Source organism: Hyperolius riggenbachi, chromosome 5 (assembly GCF_040937935.1).
Source record: "Hyperolius riggenbachi isolate aHypRig1 chromosome 5, aHypRig1.pri, whole genome shotgun sequence".
Classification (NCBI taxonomy): Eukaryota; Metazoa; Chordata; class Amphibia; order Anura; family Hyperoliidae; genus Hyperolius; species Hyperolius riggenbachi.
Window position 1 is genome coordinate 366277927 of NC_090650.1, and position 21497 is coordinate 366299423.

At 45.6% G+C, this 21497-nt stretch overlaps 1 protein-coding gene across 2 annotated transcripts; it reads right to left on the reverse strand.

Moving 5' to 3' along the window:
• Window positions 1–681: 681 nt before the first annotated feature.
• On the reverse strand, window positions 682–21039 carry PEX2 (peroxisomal biogenesis factor 2). Of its 2 annotated transcripts, none has more exons than XM_068234837.1 (3): window positions 20857–21039; window positions 13474–13538; window positions 682–4060 (listed from the first exon to the last, which is right to left on the reverse strand). In XM_068234837.1, exon 3 carries the CDS (start codon window positions 4052–4054, stop codon window positions 3134–3136), a length of 921 nt encoding a protein of 306 aa, XP_068090938.1. In that variant the 5' UTR covers window positions 4055–4060; window positions 13474–13538; window positions 20857–21039; the 3' UTR covers window positions 682–3133. The 2 variants fall into 2 exon arrangements, with proteins under 2 accessions (XP_068090938.1, XP_068090937.1); XM_068234836.1 differs by having other exon boundaries at window positions 682–4063.
• Between the last annotated feature and the right edge of the window lie 458 nt (window positions 21040–21497).

Consider the following 21497-nt stretch of genomic DNA (forward strand, 5'->3'; position numbering starts at 1 on the left):
TAACCTACCTTCAGGGCTGAAGTGAATTGTTTCATGTTCTCTGTTAGCAGCTAAACAATGGAGAGAGGCGCAAAATAAAATGATCACTATACGGTATGTGGCTTAAAATCTACCATCTTTGCATAGCTAATCCTCTACAAGAGCTTTGACTTCCAGGAGCCCTCAGCTCTCTCAGGGAAATTAATGAGCTGTAGTAGCAAGGACTTTAAATCGTTGAATAGACAAAGTGGAGTTTGGAGAACTTCTTTACACGAGAGCACTCAAAATCATAATAATGGATAAAAATCCTGTTTATGTAAACTAAAGACTAGGTTACATCTCAAAGAATTTACAGTGAAATTCCAGAGTGGAAATTCCACAGTTTACCGTATATACTCGCAAGCAAGCCGAATTTTTGACCCCTAAAAAGGGGGTCAAAAGTTGGGGGGGGGTCGGCTTGCTTGCGAGTCACCTGTGGTCCGCTCCCCCCTGAGCTGGCGCCGCATCTTCTATTATTCCCCTCTCCGCTCGTAAAGTAATTCACAGCAGCGCGCCCCACGGCGGCTGCTGTGATGATGAAGCAGGAGCCGTAGAGAGAGAGCGGCTTCCTGTAGCTATGGGAACAGCTCTCTCTCTATGGCTTCCTGCCTCGTCATCACAGCAGCCGCCGTGGGGCGCGCTGCTGTGAATTACTTTACGAGCGGAGAGGGGAATAATAGAAGATGCGGCGCCAGCTCAGGTGATAGTGGCGACCGCAGGGCGGGGGAGAGGAGGGGGCACTACCTATACTGGGCACTGTACTAGCTATACTGGGGCACTATACTGGGCACGACCTACCTATACTGGGCACTATACTAGCTATACTGGGCGCTATACTGGGCACTATACTAGCTAAACTGGGGCACTACCTACCCATACTGGGCAGTATACTAGCTATACTGGGGCACTATACTAGCTATACTGGGGCACTATACTAGCTATACTGGGCACCATACTAGCTATACTGGGAACTATACTAGCTATACTGAGCACTATACTAGCTATACAGGGGCACTACCTACCCATACTGGGCACTATACTAGCTATACTGGGCACTATACTAGCTATACTGGGACACACTGGGGGGGAATCACGCGGCCAGCATTTCCTACCCCCGGCAATCATTTTTCCCTGTTTTTTCAGGTAAAAGTTGGGGGTGTCGGCTTATATGCGGGTCGGCTTGCTTGCGAGTATATACGGTAATATGCCTCCCAAATGGCCTCTATGGAAAATGCAAAACATTTACCCGTTTGGTTAGAATATCATAGCTAGTGCTGATTCAAACAAACGGCAAACACTACGTTTTCTATGGCTGGAAAAAGCGTTGTTTGAAAGGGATCTACCGCCGTTCCATTCAAATGAAGCATTCTTCAAATGATGGCAAAAGCAGTTGGCGATGTTTGCATAAACTTTGCAGTAGATCCCGTCGCCTCATCTTGGGCGCTACATGTAGCATCGCAGGGAAAAGATGCCAAAACGCTTTTCTGTTCGGTAGCAGAAGGGCGTTCAGCTTTGGCTAAATGAGCCACCACCAGTCCGTGTCAGCCATCCCTAAGAAGGTTTGTGGTTTATCTTAGATGGTGACCCAAAATCCATCAAATCACATCTGCTACTCAGCAGCAGTGTGGACTGCCTGTAGGCAAATGTAAAGCAGCGTACATTCACTCAGTTCCTGTCAGCCTAACCATTCATTATTCAATAGTGATGCATTGTTAGTAAACACAGATGTTCACTTATAGCTGAATTATCGCAAGTACCTTCTATTTTAAGAAGGCAAATCACACTAAGCATTGATTGTTAGGATGACAGTGGCGATAAAGAGAGCTGTACAGATACGCTGCTAGCCCACAGATGAGCAGTGTGTTCTTCTATAGGGATGATCAAAGAGATGCAAATGCTTCTGAGTTTATGCAATTATATGCAGCTTCAAAATGGACCAATCAATTTAACCTGCTGGGCGTTCTGATCCCTCCCTCCCACCCTTCCGATCGCCGCTGGCGATCACTCCCATAAGGAAATTCCGTTCTGAACGGGATTTCCTTTAGGGCTTCCCCCGTCGTCATGGCGACGAACGGAGTGATGTCATCGACGTCGTGACGTCACAGGGACTCCCGATCCACCCCAAAGCGCAGCCCGGCGGCGATTAGCCGGGCTGCGCACGGGGTCTGCGGGGGCCCTCTTTCGCGTCGGATCGGCGACGATCGGAGCAAACACGCAGCTAGCAAAGTGCTAGCTGCGTGTTTCAAATTTTTTTTAATCAAAATCGGCCCACCAGGGCCTGAGCGGTGCCCTCTAGCGTCTCTGGACGAGCTCAGCTCGTCCAGAACGCTGGGGAGGTTAAACCTGGGTTTAAAACAATTGGTCCATTTTCAAACTGCATGTGTTTGCATAAAAATATGCATACATTTGCATCAACTCAGAACAATTTGCATATCATTGATCATCCCTACTCTTCCATGTGAGATATGAGGGATATGAGAGATAACAGTCAGTTAACAAGCAGGTGGTGTCCCCAATCCAGTTGATTAAAATAAGATAAAGAAGCTTGATCAGTGCTCGTAGTTTTGAAATACGCCATGGCAGATCACTAAGTGATGTCATGGGGGGGGGGGGGGGGGGGGGTGTATACACATGCTTAAACCTTGGTCAAGATGTGTGTACAAGGCAATAATTTGTGTATAGACATGACTCCAGGGGAAGCTTGCAACCAATGTCACATGACACAGAAAGGCAAAGACTGTGATATCTGAAAAGTGAGATAGCTAGATGGGTGCCTAGCTGCTTAACTCTCATACAATACCAGTGGGACAGGCAAAGGCTTTACATATCATGGAGGCCACTATAAGAGCAGTGCAGTTTCAACCTTGAGTAGAACTTCACTGTACTAATAATCTTAAGGCTATGGCTGAGGATTTTTCCACCCAACAGTGAAATACCACTTATGGGAAGAAGCCACTGGACTCGGTCCCAAATAACAAGGAAAGCAAGCAAGCAGACCTGCAAAATCATACACAGATCTTACCACTATAGTCCTCGAGAATATCATAAACCATGAAATACTAATCTCAGTGGGTAACCAGTTTTGATCAAGGTCTGTATAACCATTTGGTAAAACCTACAAATTCTGAATTTCTGAAATTTCAACCTTGAATTCTAGAGGATGCAGGCCGTGCACCTGGGTGCTACACTTGGGACATGAGAAATACATGTCAGCCATGTAATTACTTTTAATACAGTAGTAGCAGAAGACATGTGCGCAGCCGATGGTATGAGGCATGGTGGGCCATTCGCCACACAAACAGCATTCCTTGCAGAGAACGGCTAGAGATGGATCACTGTGAGGGACCCCTCTGGCTGGCTTAAACCAAGACGACAGCTTGGACTTAAGTTTTTGCGTGTTAATGAGGGGCAAGAGAAAAATCAAAAACTCAGCAAATCCATGCCACAGAATTTCTCTGTTCGTGTACTCAAAGCCAACTTGACGCACATTTTGAGGTTTGTCGAATACAGATCGGATTCTTAGAAGACGTTCGGTCAGCGTGGCAAACTTTCCCTGTTGCAGGAATATCAAGAAATTCAGAAGTCCACAAACCTTTAGAAGGCCAGATGCAATGTTAATAAAGTTCTTCATTCGATGAAAAGACGTTTCTAAGCGGTTATTAGTGAATAAATCGTAGGACCTTTCCCCCAGCCATTTTCCTCCAACTGTAAAAACCGCAAACCAAAATTTCTGCTGTTTATTTAGCGGGATGAATTTTTTAGTCTCCGACAAATCATTTTTGTACTGAATGTTCAAAATCGACTGGCCAACGGTAGCGTTCATGGAATACACCGTATATCTCCATAAGAAAAGCCATAAGAAAGCTTTAATCTCTGGCTCGAAACGGCTCAAAAGTCCTGGTTTGAAGCCTTGAAAACAATTGTTAAATTGAGACCAGATTAATTGCTCCAACGCCTTGTTTAATTCAATAGCATCCAGTTGACTTATTCTTAACACTGGATTTATGTCTTCCATATTGTTTTCCGCCAAAGCCATTTTCTCCTGCTGGAAGATAAATCCGGTTATTTAACATGCAGAATATTTATCTGAACAATAACAAGTGCTGCTAATTCAAATCACTAAAGACTGGTAATAACTAACATCCATCTATTCTCATCAGGAACATTCTGTACATAAAAATTATTGGCGTACATGTGAATGATGGATACGCTGTTAAAAGAAATGCAAGTTGCAAATTTTGAGGATGGTTCCTTACAACAGATGCATAGCCACCTTGGTGTTATCTGTATGTGTGTTATCTGGGGGATACTTACCTCGGGAGGGGGAAGCCTCAGGGTCTCAGTGAGGCTTCTCCAACCTTGGTAGATAACAGGAATCCAGCGCTGGCTCCCCGAATCCCCCCTCCCAACGAGCTTGACAAGCAAGGCTTTATTTACCTCTCCGGGATCCAGGGCAGGCGCAGTAGCGGCTTCTCCTTCGGGCCAGGCACAAATAGCCGAGCTCGATCGTATCCGCTCTATTGCCCAGCCACAAAAGGACTCGCGTCTCCGCAGTAGTGCGGATCGATTGAGTTTGGCTATTTCCGCCTTAACCCGAATGAAGAGCAGCAAGTTCACCTGCGCAGGATCATGGTAGGTAAATATTTACCTTGCCGCCCTTCAGGTGACCCTGGCACTTGAACGGAGGGACGGAGGAGGACGGGGGAAGCCTCATTAGCATCCAGAGGCTTCCCCCTCCTGGGGCAAGTATCCCCCAGAGGGTTTATTTTCCCATTACAGGTATTCTTTAACCTCCCTGGCGGTTTGTTAAAATCCGCCAGGGGGCAGCAAATACCTTTTTTTTTTCTTTCATGTAGCGAGACAATGTCTCGCTACATGATAGCCGCTCAGCCCCCCAGCCCCTCCGATCGCCGCCGGCGAACGGAGATCAAGAGATCCCGTTCAAAGAACGGGATCTCTTGGAGGGCTTCCCCCGTCATCGACTTCGTGACGTCAAAGGGGAATCCGATCCACCCCACGGCGCTGCCTGGCACTGATTGGCCAGGCAGCGCACGGGGTCTGGGGGGGGGGGGGGGGAGCGGCTGCGGCGACTGGTATAGCGGCGGATCGGCGGCGATCGAACAAAAAATAATTATGCAAATTGGCCCAGCGGGGCCTGAGCGGTGCCTCCCGGCAGCATAACCGCTTACCGCCAGGGAGGTTAAAGGGTAAATGCACTTTTACAAAAATTGAAGGAATACATTTGCAGAGAATGTTACAATCCTATAGTTTTGTTAAAACAGATTTTAATTTCACACATTCTTTCCAGTGGAGCTCATCTATCTGACTACAGACAGACTACTATCTGTAGACTACTACTCAAGGGGCCGGTCCAACAATATACTAGAGACTCTTCTTGTTAGGTTACCTCCCCTGCTGATACTACAAGGACAACTGAAGTGAGAATTTATTTATTTCCTGTTAAATACCAGTTGCCTGGAAGACCTGCTGATGTATTTGGCTGCAGTAGTGTCTGAATAACACCAGAAACAAGGATGCAGCTAATCTTGGCAGATCTGAAAATGTCAGAAACACCTGATCTGCTGCATGCTTGTTATGGGGCTATAGCTAAAAGCATTTGAGGCAGAGGATCAGGAAAACAGCCAGGCAACTGGTATTGCTTAAGAAGAAATAAATATGGCAGCCTCCATACCCCTTTCGCTTCAGTTGATCTTTAAAGAGTACCTCGGCGAGCCTCAGGTCAAAAGTCAAATATTTACCTAAATAGAGGGAAGCCACTGGATCCTGTAGAGGTTTCCCACGCCATCCTCCGGTTCAGTGCTTCTGAGCGAGAGGCTTCCCATGCCATCTTCCTGTCCACCATTGCCAAGCGGGAACCCCACAAAAGAATCCGACAAGCTCTTGTTGGATTCCAAGCTCGCGGCTGCCCACCTCTTCAAGCACAAGCTGCTGCGCCTGCACAAGCATGGCCGTGCCTTCACTGTAAGCCAGAGATGCTTGTGCACAAGCAGTTCCGTAATACTGCGTGGCCGTGTTCATATGGGTGCAGTGCGGAAGCACTTGTGTATGAAGAGGGGTGCGGTTGTGATGTACAGGAGGGCTCCGGGCAGCAGCAGAGATCTGGAGGATGGCTTGGGAAACCTCTGGAGGATCTAGTGGCCTCCATCTTTTTAGTTACGCATTTGTGGATCAAGGTAAACCCTGAACAAGCATATGCAGATCAGGTGTTTCTGACATTACTGTTCATTCTGACAAGATTAGCTGCATGCTTGTTTCTAGTGTTATTCAGACACTACTGCAGCTGAATAGACCAGCAGGGCTGCTAGGCAACTGGTGTTTAACCTCCCTGGCGGTACAATAAATCCGCCAGGGGGCAGCACAGCATTTTTTTTTAAAGCATGTAGTTAGCCTAGCGCTAGCTACATGCTTCTCCCCTTCCTTCGCTATCCCTCCCACCCCCACCGGCGCTTTTACCCTGCATGGAATCCCGTACTGAACAGGATTCCCTAGCAAAGAAATGAACAGCTCTACTTAAAAACAGATGAGTGCCTACCTGCAAAAGAGTGCAAGCCCCACTTATGGGATAAAATGCACACTGAGCATACACATGACCTGTCTACCACTTGGAGGATGTTAGTTTCCTATAACAGCTTGCATGCAACTTGTTAAGTACTTGTCCCTCCCACTGTCGAAGAAGTCTTTGCTCCATGGGAGGGGACCTAACACTAACTAAATCCTACCTATGCATATGCATAGCCTGGGCGCGCTACCAAGTAGATTTGAGAATTGCGCGAAAAAGTGGGATCAGCGCATCACCAGGCCGCCTCTGAATGGCCTCTCCTCAGAGATGCGCTGAGCCCCCCCAGAAACTACAAACGCACCTTGAACCCAAACATATGCTCTGCATATACACCAAAGGCAAAACTGTTAAGTGGGAGCAGCTGACCAGGCCATTCAGAGGCAGCCTGGTGATGCGCTGATCCCACTTTTTTGCACAATTCTCAAATTTACTTGGTAGCGCGCCCAGGCTATGCATATGCATAGGTAGGATTTAGTTAGTGTTAGGACCCCTCCCATGGAGGAAAGACTTCTTCGACAGTGGGAGGGACAAGTACTTAACAAGTTGCATGCAAGCTGTTATAGGAAACTAACATCCTCCAAGTGGTAGACAGGTCATGTGTGTATGCTCAGTGTGTATTTTATCCCATAAGTGGGGCTTGCACTCTTTTGCAGGTAAGCACTCATCTGTTTTTAAGTAGCGCTGTTCATTTCTTTGCTATGTTTTAATTTATTTCTGGTCAGCTGCTCCCACTTAACAGTTTTGCCTTTGGTGTATATGCAGAGCCTCTGTTTTGGGTTCAAGGTGCGTTTGTAGTTTCTGGGGGGGCTCAGCGCATCTCTGAGCAGAGGCCATTTAGAGGCGGCCTGGTGATGCGTTGATCCCACTTTTTTGCGCAATTCTCAAATTTACTTGGTAGCGTGCCCAGGTTATGCATAGGTAGGATTTAGTTAGTGTTAGGTCCACTCCCATGGAGGAAAGACTTCTTCGACAGTGGGAGGGACAAGTACTTAACAAGTTGCATGCAAGCTGTTATAGGAAACTAACATCCTCCAAGTGGTAGACAGGTCATGTGTGTATGCTCAGTGTGCATTTTATCCCATAAGCGGGGCTTGCACTCTTTTGCAGGTAAGCACTCATCTGTTTTTAAGTAGCGCTGTTCATTTCTTTGCTATGTTTTAATTTATTTCTGGTCAGCTGCTCCCACTTAACAGTTTTGCCTTTGGTGTATATGCAGAGCCTCTGTTTGGGTTCAAGGTGCGTTTGTAGTTTCTGGGGGGCTCAGCGCATCTCTGAGCAGAGACCATTCAGAGGCGGCCTGGTGATGCGCTGATCCCACTTTTTTGTGAACAGGATTCCCTGTATGGGCTTCCCCGTCGCCATGGCGACGATCGCGAAGACGTCACCGACGTCGTGACGCCAGTGAGTGTTCCGATCCACCCCTCAGCGCTGCCTGGCACTGATTGGCCAGGCAGCGAAAGGGGCCTGGGGGGGCGCGGCGGATAGCGGCGAATCGGCGGGTAGCGGCGGTGATCGTTATGCACACGCAGCTAGCAAAGTGTAGCAAAAAAAAAATAAAATATGTAAATCGGCCTAGCAGGGCCTGAGCGGCACCCTCCAGCGGCTGATCGTTATGCACACACAGCTAGCAAAGTGTAGCAAAAAAAAAAAAATATGTAAATCGGCCCAGCAGGGCCTGAGCGGCACCCTCCAGCGGCTTACCCCGTGTCACACACGGGGTTACCGTCGAGGAAGTTAACCTTCCTGGCGAAGCCGCGCAGGAGGATTTCTCAGGCCCTGCTGGGCCGATTTGCATAATTTTTTTTTTTTGCTACACGCAGCTAGCACTTTGCTAGCTGCGTGTGCACACCGATTGCCTCCGCTCCAATTCGCTGCTATCCGCCGTGCCCCCCCCCCCCTCCAGACCCCTTGCGCAGCCTGGCCTATCAGCGCCAGACAGCGCTGAGGGGTGGATCTGGACTCCCGATGACGTCCCGCCTGTCGCCATGGCGACGGGGGAAGCCCTCCAGGAAATACTGTTCTTCTTTGAACGGCTCACTACATGTTTAAAAAAAAAAAAAAAAAAAACTGCTGCGCTGCCCCCTGGTGGTTTTTAATAGACCGCCAGGAGGGTTAAAAGGAAAGAAATATGGCCACCTACATACACCTCTCACAAAGTTGTCCTTTAAGCTATATACACACAGTAAATTAAAGTTGTTTATTATGAACAATAAATGACAGGTTGACCAATAATCCTAAAAAAAAAACCATAAAAAAAAAAACCAAAGATTAAATAAGGTAAGGAAGGTGGGTAGGTAATTAATAAAATCACAGCTGCTCGCTGCTCCCACCAGCTGAAAATGTTAAGCAGGACGTTTCTGGAGAACCATTTTCACAATCCAATTTTTATTTAACCAGTAACTTGATAATATTTCTTCTATTTTACCAGTCTTAAATCATGGGGCAAGGACAGGACAGCAGGATTTATAATAGATTCCTGTAGTTCTATCTTCAAACATAGTGGGAGTTGCACCATAGCTGACCACAGATAAACCAAAATGCACATTTGGGCAAACTGGCCATTTCCCGTCAATTAAACCTCAAAAAAAAGAAAACCATACTAATAGCCGACATCGGCACTGGAAACGACATCTATAGAGCTCAGTGGGCACTCCACTTTTAAATCGTCCTGCTTCCATTCGCCTGCCTTCTGAATTCTCACATTATATTGTCCACCAGTGCCCGAGCCGTAGCCAGATAGATGACCCCAGGCTTGCAGCATCCAGCAGAAATCAGTGACAAAAGACCATCTTCTGCAGGTGGGTTTAGCTATTGTACTGTGATTATCTGATAAAAGAATAAAACTCGATGGTGGTGAAAGAAGAAAACACTAAACGCAACTCAAGAACCATTCATACAATCCTCCACTCTCTACTACCTATTGACATTCACTCGACGTCACATGAATATCATGTTGTAACAAAGAATGACCCCAGATCTGCAGACAAAACCTGAGAACAAAGGGAGGTTCCCTTTACCGAGGTCACTGCACCAACAAAAAGAAAAGTCAAACTACTGAAGCCAAATTGTGCACATGCATAAAGTGGAGAGGCGATTCCACTACAGCCAAATGCTGGATTGAATTCCCCCTGGACCAATTTAAGTGCGCACCCTCCGAGCAAATGCTACGTGATAGTATGTTTTGTGGATTATATTCTCTTTTAAGCGGCAAGGCCTTTGTTAGAAGAGACATATATTAAAGAATAGGAGACGTGCTTAGCCCTTTCGCTGTGATTTTCCTGGACAGGGTGAGATAATTATCAGACACTGTGGACTGCAAGTTAAAACTAGGTGAAATCCTTAATACCACTGAGCAGAAATATAAACACACAAACAACTGACTTTCAATAGCTTTCAGCTCAAAAGTTTGCCTTCCTAAAACAGAAAGTATTTGTGATTGTTCAGATTGGAGTGAGCATATGATGACTCCTACGATGTATTACTGTTGAATATGCAAATCATCCTTTGTTGTCCCTGTAAGCTAAACACACCTCTAGAACTGGATAATAGACAGAGAATGGAGATGCTGGCACCACCGATGCATATCCCAGGGGAGCAGGAATACCGGGTCTCAATGCAAACAAAAGAAAAAGATGTTCCGCTGCACCGTGGGTTGGGTATAAAGCAATCTTCAGTTTATTAACACATCAGTAGATACACATATGGCTAAACACCTCTAGAACTGCTGGAATGCAATAATGTGTAAACTTGTAAATTGTACAGAGCCACAATAATCCAACAGATTTCGGATTGGTTGAGCCTCATCAGTGCATTGCACTGATTGATGTGGCTCTATGGGGTAGGACTTGACTGGAATAACACTGGACTCTAAGGGAAAGGTAATGGGAGGTTCTTGCACATACTGCTGGAATCTTTCAAAGCACCGAGACTCCAAAATGTGGGGTGTTTTAATCCTATAGAGGTGTGTAGCACTGATGGCATCTGTCACTGCATATTGAGCATTCTGGCTTTCAATGCTTTAGGAAGATCAACTAGGCCACATACAGGTACCACTTCGTGAAACCAGTGCAGAGCTGTTTTGGTGCAGTGCTGTGTTAGAAGTAGCATAGTATTTTATGCTGGGGAGAGATCATTCGGACATGGAGAATGTACGTGTGTTATTTTATTTAGGGAGGTGGAGGGAGGGGAACTACCGTATATACTCGCAAGCAAGCCGACCCGCATATAAGCCGACCCCCCCACTTTTAACTGAAAAAACAGAAAAAAATGATTGACCCTCATGTAAGCCGGGGGTAGGAAATGCTGGCCGTGTGATTCCCTCATGTGTGTCCCAGTATAGCTAGTATAGTGTCCATTATGGGTAGGTAGTGCCCTGTATAGCTAGTAAAGTGCCCAGTATAGCTAGTATAGTGCTCAGTATAGCTAGTATAGTGCCCAGTATAGTTAGTATAGTGCCCTAGTATAGTGCTCAGTATAGGTAGGTAGTGCTCAGTATAGCTAGTATAGTGCTCAGTATAGCTAGTAAAGTGCCACAGTATAGCTAGTAAAGTGCCACAGTATAGCTAGTAAAGTGCCCCAGTATAGCTAGTATAGTGCCCCCAGTATAGCTAGCATAGTGCCCCCAGTATAGCTAGCATAGTGTTCAGTATAGCTAGTATAGTGTTCAGTATAGCTAGTATAGTGTTCAGTATAGCCAGTATAGTGTTCAGTATAGCTAGTATAGGGCCCAGTATAGCTAGAATAGTGCCCCAGTATAGCTATTATAATGCCCCGGTATAGCTAGTATAGTGCCCCAATGTAAGTAGATAGTGCCCAGTATAGCTAGTATAGTGCTCAGTATAGGTAGATAGTGTCCCGACCCGCCCGCCGCCGCTGCTGCTGCTATTATTAGCTTACCCGGCGGCTTCCCATATCCCTCCCTCCGTCTCCTGCACTGGCTTGTAAATAGTTCGCAGCAGCTCGCCCCACGGCGGCTGCTGTGTGATGACGGAGGAAGCTGTAGGCAGAGCGGCTTCCTGTACGGGCGATGTGTATCGCCGTTGCTATGGGAACCGCTCTGCCTACAGCTTCCTCCGTCATCACACAGCAGCCGCCGTGGGGCGAGCTGCTGCGAACTATTTACAAGCCAGTGCAGGAGACGGAGGGAGGGATATGGGAAGCCGCCGGGTAAGCTAATAGCAGCGGCGGCGGCGGCGGCGGAGGGGGGGGTATAAGGAGCAAACATGACTCGCAAGCAAGCCGACCCCCCAACTTTTGGCCCACTTTTGGGGGGTCAAAAATTCGGCTTGCTTGCGAGTATATACGGTAATTGTCAGCTATCACCAATAATTTGCTGCACATTGCTGTATACTGACAGCTTCAGCACCAAGACAACCTGCAGCCTGGCCGTGTATTACTTCCGGGTCGCAATGTTCCGCAGTAGTACACATGCCAGTGTTCGCACACGTCCATTAGGCCAGGCGGTGCGTGTTCATGATTGTGCACCTGTGGCCAGGCACACTTTGCGCATGGGCGAGATGTGACGAAATGTGCCCGGCCACAGGCGTGCAATCAAGGACGCGCACTGAGGGGCCTGGGCATGCGTACTAATGGATGCGTGCGGACCCCGCCATGCAAGCTACAGCGGGACATTGCGACCCGGAAGTAGTACATGGCCAGGCTGCCCATAGATGTTCGCTGGCGAGCTGTTCGCCACCATCTCTAGGTACAGTTCAGTGTACTGACCACTATGTGCCCACATTTAGGTATTTTAGTCAAGGCTTTATTATTGTAAGTTTAAAGCTAAAATTAGGGCACTAAAGCAAATCTGTACTGACCAGGTATCTAAAAGTTCCTCACTTAGGTAAAGGTAAGCCTCTGGATAGTCATGGACAAGCAGCTTTGGATTACTGCACAGTGCAGCCGTGCTCGTACACAGCGGGCAGTGCGGCTACAAGAACATATCCTGAAAGCTCTTGTTGGATATGTCCAGAGGGTCTATGCGCGCCAACAGCGAGGTCATGGGAAGCCTCTGGACAATCCAGAGGCTTCCCTCTGCCTAGGCAAGTATCTAACTTTTTGTAACCCAGCCAGTTCTGCTTTATTTTAATACCCCACATGTTGGTTATAGCAGAGATGAGGAGGATGAAAACGCTTAGGAATAAATGACGGGTGACTGTACAGCCAGGGAAAGGGTTAAGTGGTGAATGGTTGTGTTGTGTAAACATAAACGGGGTGAAAAAACGTTGTAAAGATACAGAAGAGATTAACCTATTAACACAAACTGGACATATATACGCGTCCAGTTTGTGTCTGTCCGTCCCGCAAACAGGACGTACAGGCACATCCTGTCAATCACTTGCTCATGGCAGAGATTAGCGAACGTGAACATGTGGTCCAGAAGCCAAACAAAAGTGCCTGTGAATGAAAAAGCATGGCTCCAATTAGGAGCCATGTTCATTCATAAAAACAAAAGTTAACACAACACAACCACTTCCTGTGCACAGGATTAATGAAGAAGACAGCATTTCAAAAATACATAAATAGTTACCTTAGGGACTCAGCTATGTATATCATGAGGGTACATTACTATTATTTTTGCAAAAAAAAACTAATTATTCAATTAAAAAAAAAAAAAAAAACTGAAAAAGTACCCCTTTATTTCCAAATTATATATTGTCACCATACATACTAGGAACCTTATTTAAACATTGTTATTACCAGGACAAATGAGCAAATAAAATGTGTGGGTTTTATGTACAGTAGCATTGTTTATATTAAAACTATAGGGGATGGAATTGGAGAAAGTGTATTTTTTCTTTTCTTTTTTTTTACTTTTCCAGTGCATAGAAAATAAAAGAGTTACTGAAAACGAGTATCGCCCACAAAACACTTACTTTTTACAAAGAGAGCCGAGTTAAACAGAATGAGTCTGCCCAGTATTCACACTTCTGTAACATGCCTGAAATGAAAATAGTCAGTATTCATTCAGATGTAGTCTATTTATGCAAATCAAAAAAATCATTAAAATTAAAGTTTACAGCAACTGAAAAGTATTAGTATCTTGTAAGCCATCTCTAATAACCACCACAAATGAAAACATCATCCCTCAAATTGCTTGTTTGATGAGCACACTTTTCAAGTTTAGAAAAGACCTTGTTTTGTTGTGGTGCATTACAGATACAGTTTATACTCTAGTATAACTTCCCCCCAACTTTTACCCTAAAAAAAACCAGGAGGAAATTACTGGCTAGAGTATAAGTCATGGGAAGGAAATACAGCACCTATTGAGGACCTCCTAAGGCTCTCTGATCTTCCCATTCAGCTCCATACACACCACACTTGATTCTGGACTCCCTTAAACTGCACTAATTTTGCAATAGTGCACTTATTGACATTGGCCTACGGCTGTCAATTCGCCTTTAGAATGGACCTTAAAGAGGAACTCCGTAAAAATAATGTAATAATAAAAGTGCTTCATTTTTTACAATAATTATGTATAAATGATTTAGTCAGTGTTTGCCCATTGTAAAATATTTTAAATCCCTGATTTACACTGACATTTATCAGATGGTGACATTTTTACTGCTGGCAGGTGATGTAGCGCTGATTGCTTTTTTAGCAGTTGGAAACAGCTATTTCCCACAATGCAACAAGGTTCACAGACAGGAAACTGCCAGGAGTACCTAGGTCCTCAGAGTTTCTTGTGGGAGGGGTTTCACCACAATATCAGCCATACAGAGCCCCCTGATGATCCGTTTGTGAAAAGTAATAGATTTCTCATGCAAAAGGGGGTATCAGCTACTGATTGGGATGAAGTTCAATTCTTGGTCACGGTTTCTCTTTAAGTTGACTTTAGGCATTAAACGAACAGTTCCATAACTCAATTGCCATTAGTCCATCACATTAAGCGATAAAGAAAGCAAGTCGCAAATGTTCAAGCTTAGGCAGCTTATTAGCAGCAAAGCAATGACATTTGCAAGCTGGTTTATGCGGTCACGAAGCCAACCTAGCATACAGCGCATGTGCGGTGACCCGGTCAAAGAGCGCTGACCATGTTAGCATACTGGAGCCGTTTACCGGTGAACGTAGCCACAAGGAAGGTGCGGTAAGAGACTGCACACCTCCCTATGCACTCGCATAGCGGTCCAATTTCCTACCGGTATACAGCTAGGGCTTATTTTCGGGGACACGCAGTACGCATTATGGAGATTAGTCTCAACACACATACCGTATATACACACAACAAAACAATACCATTGCTTTTTTACATGATACAACTGACATAGGATACAGGCTATTTAATTAAGTCATTCCAATAAAGGACAATCCTCTCTGACAGCACGATTTTAAATCTATCAACAAAGATAATATGATGCCTGGACCAACACAACAGTTGTTGCAGTCTGTGGATCCTGCCAGGAATGGCACATTATAGCAAAATCTTTAAAGTATATGAAGCATGGTAGAATGACATTACCTTGCAGGAAAGGGAGGTTCAGCTTTGCACATTCACAGCAGATTTGCAGCACATTCTGAATATCTCAACAACCACCCAATATTTCTGACTTTTCCATTTCAAACACAGCAGCCTTCAAACATGAAGCAGGTACATGATGCTGCTGAAACTGTGCTATTACACTAAAGGACTGTAAGGGCTGGAACCCACAGGAGCGCTTTTGGCAGCGTTTTGGCAGCGTTGCGATACGCTAGCACTTTGCCAAAACGCTGGGCCAATGTTAATGGATGGGGCAACTTCCACAGGAGCGTTTGCGTTTCCCAGAAACGCAAACGCAGGACGTGCAGCATTTTGGGAGCGTTAGCGCTTCAATGTAAAGTATTGAAACGCTAGCGGAAACGCTCAGCAAAAGCTAAACTGAGCGGTTTTGCTAGCGTTTTGCGGTTCAGCACACTGTAACAAAATGAAAAATAATTCACAGGACCAATCAGGATAAAAACACGCTATGCAACCGCTGAGCAAAAAAAATACAATGTTGCAAAACGCGACCGCAAACGCGCATGAATCCGCTTGCAAACCGCTCAGACAAAACTAGCGGTAGCGTTTCACGTTTGCTGTTTTCAGTGGGTTCCAGGCCTTAGGGAGGACTGTCCGCTACGGGGACATGGTAACTGATTTTTTTACATTTGCATTTGCAAGGACCATGTAATAATAATAAAAAAATAAAAATAAAGAAAATCTCTCACCAAATTTAACCAGAACAAGAAGCAAGCTTTTAATTAAAATGACATTGTAATGAGTCTGCAATAAGAAGTCCATGCGACATTAGCATTGCATGGTAACGTGTTGCGTTATAGTAATGCACCGCTGCAGTGTGTTACCTCTAAACGCTCACGTTACCAGTTACAGGAAATACCAAAATTACTTATGGTTATGTCTTTCCCAGGAGTCGGAAGGACAGCAACCCTGAGGGTAGGAACACACTAGGCAGATTTGCATATGTGTTTTCCACTATGTGCTATGGAAAACGCATATGCAATTCTGCCTAGTTTGTTCCTACCCCGAGACTTGTCTCCTTCCTAATTAACATTTAGATGGGGGAATTTTTGAAGGGAATTTTGTACTCATTGGCTATCATTCATAGAAGAGCTGTCGGTAAATTAAATCCGTGCGGGGAAACACCGCTGTCGGTATTTCCGCCTTCTGGGTGGTACTTCATAAAAATGTTGCCTGTTGCGGTAGGAGTGCGGAGATATCCAGGTGTAGGCTGTCGGTAGGCATGCGGAAACAGGAAAAGCTGGTGGAGTCCCTCCATGCGGTGTTCTCTCTGCTGCTGCTTGGGAGGTCTGTCCCATTCACTTACATATACTCCGCATGCCTATCACTACATCCAGAGGAGCGGTAATCCCTGTCCACATACCGCCTGCGTTAGTTTTTATGAATTGATATTTTGTTACATTTCCGCATGGAATCACCGCATAATGCGGTGATTTATCGCTCTGCTCGGGAAAGTCCGCTTTGCATGCGGAAACAGCCTTTATGAATATACATTTTGCTTGGTGTTCGGTAAAGTCGGCTGTTTTTAGCATTTCCGCATGCGGGAACGCTTTATGAATGATAGCCATTGTGTCAATAAAACATTCAATATTGTTAGCAAGTAGTCTGCGATTAGCCATACACTATTAGGAAACAGAGCACCTTGATGATCTGTTTGAGAAAAGGTAAATATTTCTTGCGGGAAAGAGGCTATCAGCTACTGATTGGGATGAAGTTCGATCCTTGGTTACGGTTTACCACTAAGTATCCCCAAGCACCGTTATCAAGTTTAGGCTGGATCCACACTGTGCGCGTTGCATAACATGCGTTATGAGTGTGAACTGCAAGGGAGATGTGACATAGACCAATTCAGAGCCTGCATGCAGCCAGTTATAGTAACGCGATCCGTTACAACGCAGTGCTGTGGACAGGCCCATAGCATTATATGGGAAGTAAGTTGGCATGCAGAATTCTTCTGTAATGCAATGGCCTAGTGTGATACAGACCTTACTGAAGGGAGACTTTCACCGAGATTATAGGACAATTAAGAGATCACAATTAAAGGTTCACACGGGGGGCGTTTGTGCTTCGCTTACCGATTTCTAGTGTAGTGTCACCCTATGACAATGTTCCCACAGCAGCATTTTCAGTGTTCTCCCCAGGCTCTTTTAGCCGGGTGCCTCACCCGGCTGTCATTGGCTTGCCTCCCCATCCGCCTCCTATGCTGCAAGTAGAGTTGCACCAGCCCTGCATTCCCCCATCATGAACCACCAAGCTGCTTTTTCATGCCACCCGGCTGGAAAAAAATTCTAGGGAGAACACTCATTTTGATTTTTAGAAAATCGAAATCCTGCTACATGTAGCATTTTTTCTGAGTGATTTAGCTTAAAGAGAACCCGAGGTGGGAATTACTTATACTATTGGGGCACAGAGGCTGGTTGTGCACACTAAGACCAGCCTCTGTTGCCCCATCGTGTGCCTCCATGTCCCCCCTGCTTGCCGCTATAGACCCCGCAGTGCTGGCGACACGCAGCGCGTCGCCAGCACAATGTTTACCTAAGCGCTGTCAGTCAGCGCCGCTCCCCCGCCTCCTCCGCGTCGCCGCTACCCGCCCGCGTCACTTCCCTCCTATCAGCGGTAGGAGGCGGGGGAGCAGTGCTGACAGACAGCGCTTAGGTAAACATTGTGCTGGCGACACGCTGCATGTCGCCAGCACTGCGGGGTCTATAGCGGCGAGCAGGGGGGACATGGAGGCACACGATAGGGCAACAGAGGCTGGTCTTAGTGTGCACAACCAGCCTCTGTGCCCCAATAGTATAAGTAATTCCCACCTCGGATTCTCTTTAAAATGAATATGCAAAAAAAAAAAAAAATATATATATATATCTATATCTCAAAAATTGCATTACAAAATTGCAGTTGCTCAGGATAGATTCACAGTGGTGCATAATACACACGTTATAGTGAGTGTTAACTGCAATGGATGTATCCTTTAATACAAAGCCTGCATGCAGTGTAGAATAACCAGATCCGTTACAATGCAGTACTGTGAACAGACCCATAGAACTGTATGGGTGGCAGTGAGCTGACAAATAGAATTACAACGCAAGTGAGCACTGAGAGCTATTCCTTAGCGTCACACATTAGGAGTGTGATGCTGCGCACAGGGTGAAGCATACAGTACATGCTTCACTGCCACCGTAAATTCACATCGTTCTGCGTGTTATTCCAACAGGAACCCCCCTGCACTGCTGATGTGAACATACCATAGAAATATAATTGATTAAATTGTGGTATCGAAAAAAGTAGGAGGTGCCCTTGTAGTGTGCTTTAAATTCACTTTGTGTTTATAATTATGTAAAAGGATGTGCCTACCTTTTAATCCCTCACATGATTGTTATAACAACTATAGGGCTGGCCATTATCACACAATTTTCTGGTTCTAACATCTAATTTGTTATATGGAATAATGTAAACTGACATGAGCAGATACGCAAAGATGTCTTTCAAAGTTTTTTTAATGTTTTGTAATTGACACATATTCATCTATGTTTAGATTCATGTGCATATTAATCAAACATATCAGTGTTCTTTCCAGAATTTTTTTTAGCCGGGTGGCATGAAACAGTAGCCGGGTGGGGCGAGTTGAAAATGCAAGGCAACTGTGCTTACAGCATAGGAGGAGGTGAGCCGATGACAGCCGGGTGGTCACCAAATCTAGCCGGGTGCCGCACCTGGCTAAAAGAGCCTGGGGAGAACACTGCATATATTTATAAATGTCTTTTTGCACATATTAAGAGTAGAGACTACTTCTGATATCCTTTGTTTTTATCCATCCCTCTGTATATATTTGTATATTTTAGTTGGTACAATATTACGAGATGCTGATGTGCCCACTTTTATTCATTTTTAAAGCACCCCAATCTGACCTGAGGAAGCGGTTTGTACCGCGAAACGCGTTGTCTGAAGTGCTAAATGTTAATAAAACAACCTGAGTCTCCTACTAAGTGAAGTCTTCTTTTATAAAGGTAGGCAACTCCTTTTACATAATTAGAAACACAAAGTGAATTTAAAGCACACTACAAGGGCGCTTCCTACTTTTTCGATACCACTGTATATTATCCCACGGAGTGGGATGGTTTCACAACGAATCCAAAGTGACAATTGTTTCTTAAAGGAGCAGCGACCACCCGCGGTAAAAACAGAATGGGGACGGGTTTTCCCCACTTGCTTAATTGAGTGGTTGCCTCTGCAGCAACCCACGCTTGTGAGTACCACTACTCAATTTTTAAGTCGTTTATCCAAAGATAATACACCATAAGGGCTCTCGGTGTCTCTGTGGTTTCTTTTCTCTTCTACTGTACCTGCTACAGCCTCCGATTAAATTGTCCATTGCAACACGCGTACATTTGAATACGGCGCTGGTAGACTTGGGCGCAGGATCCAGCTGTTAAATGGCTGGTCCTGCTTCTGCACAAGTCCGGGGCGTTTTAATTACTATTCCCCCTCCAGGCCGACATGGATAGTGGGGGAATGAAATAATTCGGCTTCCAGCGATTGCTGGAGGCCGAATTATTGTGTTTTTTAAGCAACTTCGGCTCCGTCTTCTGACGGAGCCGACCTTCCTCACTGAGCGCCGCTATAGACTGATTCCCATTACAGTCTATGGCGGCGCTGGCTGCGCCCAAATCTAGCAGCGCTGAAAAGCACTGCTCCGTTGCAACACATGCAGTTGTAAAGGAGTGTTGTACACAGTGATAAAGCTGCATCATGCGTTAGTAGTGTAACACCTACTGTACATTGAGCGTATGCATCACTGCCACTGAAAGCGCACATGTTGGCCAGTAAACGCAAATCCTGCTGTGCATTATTCCGACAGAACCTACCACCATGGAAGTGGTTAAATGAGTCAGTGATTGACCAATCAAATTGCATGTGATGGTCTTTGCTTGCCCAAACTTTCCCCTCTGCCTCTACAGAGTTAAACTAAAGCTATCCACATAGATTGCCACCTGATGTGGCAAAACAATCAATACCCCTCAATGGTAGTCTACTTTAGGGGACCCAGCAGGAAACTTCATAGGGAAATTCAGCTAACGGGAATGGGTGGACAGCACCCTCTCGAACTGCTAGGTTTCTGATAGGTTGTAGTAAACTATGCCCACAGTATTTGGCAAATCCCAATGCTTTGTGCTGTAAGAGGATACTGTGATTGGAGGACTGTTCCCTATGAAGTTTTCTGCAGGGTCCCCTAAAGTAGACTAGATTACCAGCACTGTACTGATTGATGTAGTGCAATGCTCTGGGCTATCGACCAACCGCTACTCCTACCTTTAAAGGTGGTCACTAACGATACAATCATTTTCATCCAATTTTACCAAATGTATGTAGTAGAAGAGTAAACTAAGTAGATATATTGAATGCATAATTTAGGCAGTTACCCAATATTACATTGAAATGGTAGGATTGGGTAAACAAGATTGTATCGTTAGTGGCCAGCTTTAGATTGATTGAGATTTTCTATCTTGTCCGATCGATCGTTCCAATCAATTTTCAGTAAAAATTCAACCGATCAGACATACTGCAGCACGAACTTCTGCCATATTTGATAAAATATATCTAATCTGCTGGGAATCGATCTATAAATCGATAACTCTAGACTTTTGTAATTATCTTACTCTAAAATAAAAGTACGAATTACAAATGGAAACTCTGTATGGAAAAGGGTCATTTCTACAATGTCAGCAGAAGCATGTATGTTGGAGAAGACAAAATAGGAGTATACCGCAATATTCATCAGAGCCCTGGTGGGCCCGTAATGTTGCCCGAACAGCTCGGCTGCCGAAGCTCTCTGGACCTCTCTGCCAGTCTCTGGGCCTCATACTACTTCCGGGTCGCAATGACCCGGAGTAGTACGCCTGCGCTGGCCCGGCGGAGCGCGTCCTAGATCGCGCTCCCGTTGCCGGGCACTCTCTGCGCATGTGTGTGACGTCACACACATGCGCAGAGAGTGCCCGGCAACGGGAGCGCGATCTAGGACGCGCTCCGCCGGGCAAGCGCAGGCGTACTACTCGGGTCATTGCGACCCGGAGGTAGTAAACGCAAATCCTGCTGTGCATTATTCCGACAGAACCTACCACCATGGAAGTGGTTAAATGAGTCAGTGATTGACCAATCAAATTATGGGCTAGATCTCCTGATGTGGCTAATTGTATTTAGGGTCCCTTTCCTCATGTCCATGCCCAGTCCTCTTTTTTCCCCAGCCTCCCTGAAGTTCCCTAGAGCAATGCCTTGAAATTCTGAACTGTGCATGTGCAGTGGCAGAAAGTGCATGTGGATGAGAGTTTACTTTTGTTGCGCATGCACAATTCATAAGTCCCACCTGCACAGTTCATGAATGCTCGAGGAAACTTTGAAAAAAGCATT